Source organism: Sapajus apella, unplaced genomic scaffold (genome assembly GCF_009761245.1).
Source record: "Sapajus apella isolate SASKATOON/1434 unplaced genomic scaffold, GSC_monkey_1.0 scaffold19, whole genome shotgun sequence".
Taxonomy (NCBI): Eukaryota; Metazoa; Chordata; class Mammalia; order Primates; family Cebidae; genus Sapajus; species Sapajus apella.
In genome coordinates, this window is record NW_022436959.1 from 26,257,294 (window position 1) to 26,261,109 (window position 3,816).

At 41.9% G+C, this 3,816-nt stretch overlaps 1 protein-coding gene across 1 annotated transcript in view; it reads left to right on the plus strand.

The window, feature by feature from the left end:
• The first annotated feature begins 208 nt into the window (after positions 1 to 208).
• The window catches only part of NDUFA4 (NDUFA4 mitochondrial complex associated), a 7,520-nt gene continuing 3,912 nt past the window's right edge, over positions 209 to 3,816 (plus strand). The window contains exons 1-3 of the mRNA XM_032287096.1: positions 209 to 885; positions 2,000 to 2,088; positions 2,934 to 2,994. Coding sequence (XP_032142987.1) covers positions 844 to 885; positions 2,000 to 2,088; positions 2,934 to 2,994 — 192 coding nt within the window. The 5' untranslated portion in view covers positions 209 to 843. The remainder of the gene's footprint in view (positions 886 to 1,999; positions 2,089 to 2,933; positions 2,995 to 3,816) is intronic.

The window sequence follows — 3,816 nt, forward strand, 5'->3', positions numbered from 1 at the left end:
GTGGGAAAGATTATCTGTAGGTATACGATCACTGAAAACACATTTTAAGGATACAATCTGGGACCAGGGAGAGGGGACAGTAGCGTGTCGCAAAGGTCTTTGTGGCTACTTTCACCCGAGGGCAAGGATCTGAGGGTTTAGAAATTACACTGCCAGAACTATTACCATCTTTTAGTCATTTACTAGTTTTTAACTTCCGCTTGTCTGCGACAGCCTAAGACAGGAAGCAGCTGCAGTCTTCTCAAACCGCAGCCGCTGACCTTAGAGGGAAGAGACCCGACCTGCCCTCCAGGCGACCGGCGCTCGGCTCCCAGAGGCGCCGCGCAGCTCCCTCAGCGGCAGTCACAGCCGGCTGGCGCGCGCCCTGCACGCGCGCACGCAGGGCCTCGGCGCGCGGACCCGGCTCTCAGGCGCCGCGGTAGAGAACCTCACTCGCTGAGCGCGCGGCCCGTGCGCCCCGGCGTCGGCCGCATTTTTCAATACATGGCCCCCTCGGAAAGTGCCTGTCTCGTCAATGGAAGGGTCCTCGTTTTTACAAAAACATTTCCCTCCAGAAATATGCATAGCACGGCACGGAAGGCTTTTTTCTCTAGGAAGTGGAATGAAGATAGTCCGACCAGGTCAGGACGGACATGCGAGTAGTTAGATCTAAGCAGGCACTGTTAAGGACAGTCGCATCCGGGCCCTCCTGTCGCAGGCTGCCCTCCCAGCCAAGGGTCCTTCAGGTAGGAGGTCCTAGGTGACTTTGGAAGTCCGCACAGTGTCAGTGCAGATACTACTTAGCCCGGAGCTTGGTGGTTGGGCTCATTTTCTTCTTTCCAATCGGAGGTCTCTGCCGCAAACATGCTCCGCCACATCTTAGGTCAGGCCAAGAAGCATCCGAGCGTAAGTTCGTGACCTCTCTTCTAATGTCTTATCTTATCCTTGTGTGGGGTTGCGCCTCCTTCTGTCCCCTGGGAGCGTCCTCATTTACAGTCACTTACCGTCCGTCAGACCAGATCCTGCCTCTCCTAGTGTCATGTTAGTTGCCCCAGGCCTCTGAGCTGTGACCTTCTATGCCATGCATGGTGGGGTTTTGTCTGGTAGGCAGAAGGTGAGGGACACTGCCAGGAAAAAAAAGCTAGTGAATATTGGAACAGTCTGGTGGCCGCGCTCTTTGGCAGGTTGTGCGGTCCAGGAGAGATAGATGTTCGCTGTCTGGGTCAGAGACTAGCATAGGTCAGGTTCCCTATGTGTTATACCATTTCTTAAGGGTCTTGTATTCACCCTATTGCACCACCAGGCCTTTTGGTAAATAAGAGGGGTCCGTAATCTTGTAATCCTCACTTTGTCTGTACGTCGTTGCATCTGGGGAAGTGTCGTAGTGCGGAATTTAATTGCAGTTAAGTTCTTTCGCTTCTCATTTTCCCCCGGCACACCAACGTATGGTAGAGCTGAAAGTCTATGCAATCTTTAATCTGTCTTAAATCCAGTTTCCTAAATACGCAGCAAGCATTGGCAGCAATACGTTTTCAGAGATAATGCTTAAAGCCAGTATTTGTAATAGCTATGTTGGCTTATTCAGACTCTATATTTCATACATCTTTATGGAGGCACCCTTAAGTCATTTGCAAAGAACTTGTTTTTCAAGCCTCAGGATAAAGGAAGCCAGAAAATTTAATGGGAATGGCGTGTAAATATTAGAGAGGTGAAGAAGACTTGATACGTTTTCTTAGAAATTTTAAAATGTGCTTAAAATTTCCTCCACATTAAAAAATCAGACAATTAAACCATAATCATCTTAATATCCTTTCCAAGTTCCATTACTTTTCTTTAGAACACGGTTGTGGGAAATCTTATCTCAATGTAAGATCTAACTTTATTTAAATTTTAATTCAAAATAGCACAATAGCAGTTTGAGACTTGGAAATCAATTTGTGGAAACTACTGTAATCTCGCTTTGGCCAGTGTCTTAAGTCTTTGAACATGGTTATTAACTCTATTTTGTGTTTGGTTCTAGTTGATCCCCCTCTTTGTATTTATTGGAGCTGGAGGTGGGGGAGCAGCCCTGTATCTCTTGCGTTTGGCATTGTTCAATCCAGATGTTTGGTAAGTACTTAAAAACGTTTAAAACTGGCCAGGTGCAGTGGCTCACGCCTGTAATCCCAGCACTTTGGGAGGCCGAGGTGGGCGGATCACGAGGTCAGGGGTTCGAGACTAGCCTGGCCAATATGGTGAAACCCATCTCTTAAAAAAAAATAAAAATAAAAATAAAAAATAAAAAAATGTTTAAAACTTTGATAACGTATCAAGGCAGTGTAGAAGCCACAGTCTCTGCAGGAAGATAACATCAGGTAGTAGAAAGAAACATTTACAGTCATATAATAAGTTCACATGTCAAATCTGCTATTTTCATTTACTTTTTTCTTCATGAAATTATCTAATTTCTCTGAGTCTTGTTTTTTTCTTTGGTAAAGTAGAACTTCTAATACCAAATCTTGTAATGTTTTGAAGATTGACCTGATAATAATTGTTTTTATAAAATAATCTTGGTTCTTGGTACATGTAAATGCTTTTTACCTGCACTTCCACATTTGTAGTTGAAAAACAATAGATAATTAAAAGATTGATTCATCATTATTCTATGCACTTTTCTACATATCACTTTATTACTGAAATGGAAAGCTTTTGTGAAAGGTAAAAAGTGTCTTGTGATAGGGAGAGAGATAAGAAGAAATGCTCCAAGATGTTCTGTGTTCTACCGTTTTTCTAATTGATTATATGAGATTGCTTATTATGGATCCTATTCTTGTTTCAGCTTCGTAATGAAATGACACCATACTCGTCTAATACAAAATAACATTGATCTATTCAAAAATTTATTCTTAAGTGCAAAACACTATTTTAAATAGTCCTTTATTACTATGATAATCATAATGTTTTGTTTATTTTAGTTGGGACAGAAAGAATAACCCAGAGCCCTGGAACAAACTAGGTCCCAATGATCAATATAAGGTAAACTACAAAATCATTTTAAAATTGTTGAAAATTGTATTGTAATAAGTTTTGTCATGGGATGGGTTTTCTTGAAACTGGATATATGAGTAAAATTCTATAATATTGAACTTTGAAGAGCTGTTAGGTAGTCTGTGAAGTGAAAATGGTATATTGCTCTAATAAATATCTTTTCCTAGGTATTGTATTGCTAGTATAAGAAAAGAAGGAAAAATAGTATAGCTATCATTTACCTTTTTCTTAGTTCTTAGATAGTCTAAAACAGTGTTCTCAAACTTCATTGTAGATAGAGCTTGTTGAAACACAGATTCTTCACCATTATTCCCAGAGATTCTGATTCAGCTGGTCCGTTGTGGAGAATGAGAATTTAGAGTGATCTGTGGAAATACTCTTCCAGAGAATGATTTCATGTACTGAGACCGTTTATTGATTCCCCAAACGTAACCTTCCTTATGTGTAAAAACTTTTGCATACAAAGACCCTTCATGGTGTCAAAACCAAAGCCAAGTCAGGGGTGGAAGCTCATGCCTGTAACCCTAGCGCTTTGGAAGGCTGAGGCAGAGGATCACTTGAGATCAGGAGTTCGAAATCAACCTGGCCAGTATGGTGAAACCCCATCACTACTGAAAATACAAAAAATTAGCTGGGCATGGTAGTAGGGAGCTGTAATCCCAGCTACTCGGGAGGCTGAGACAGGAGAATCACTGGAACCTGGGAGGTGGAGTTTGCAGTGAGCCAAGATCATGCCACTGTACTCCAACTTGGGCAACAGAGCAAGACTCTGTCTAAAAAAAAAAAAAAAAAAAAAAAAAAAAAAAAAAA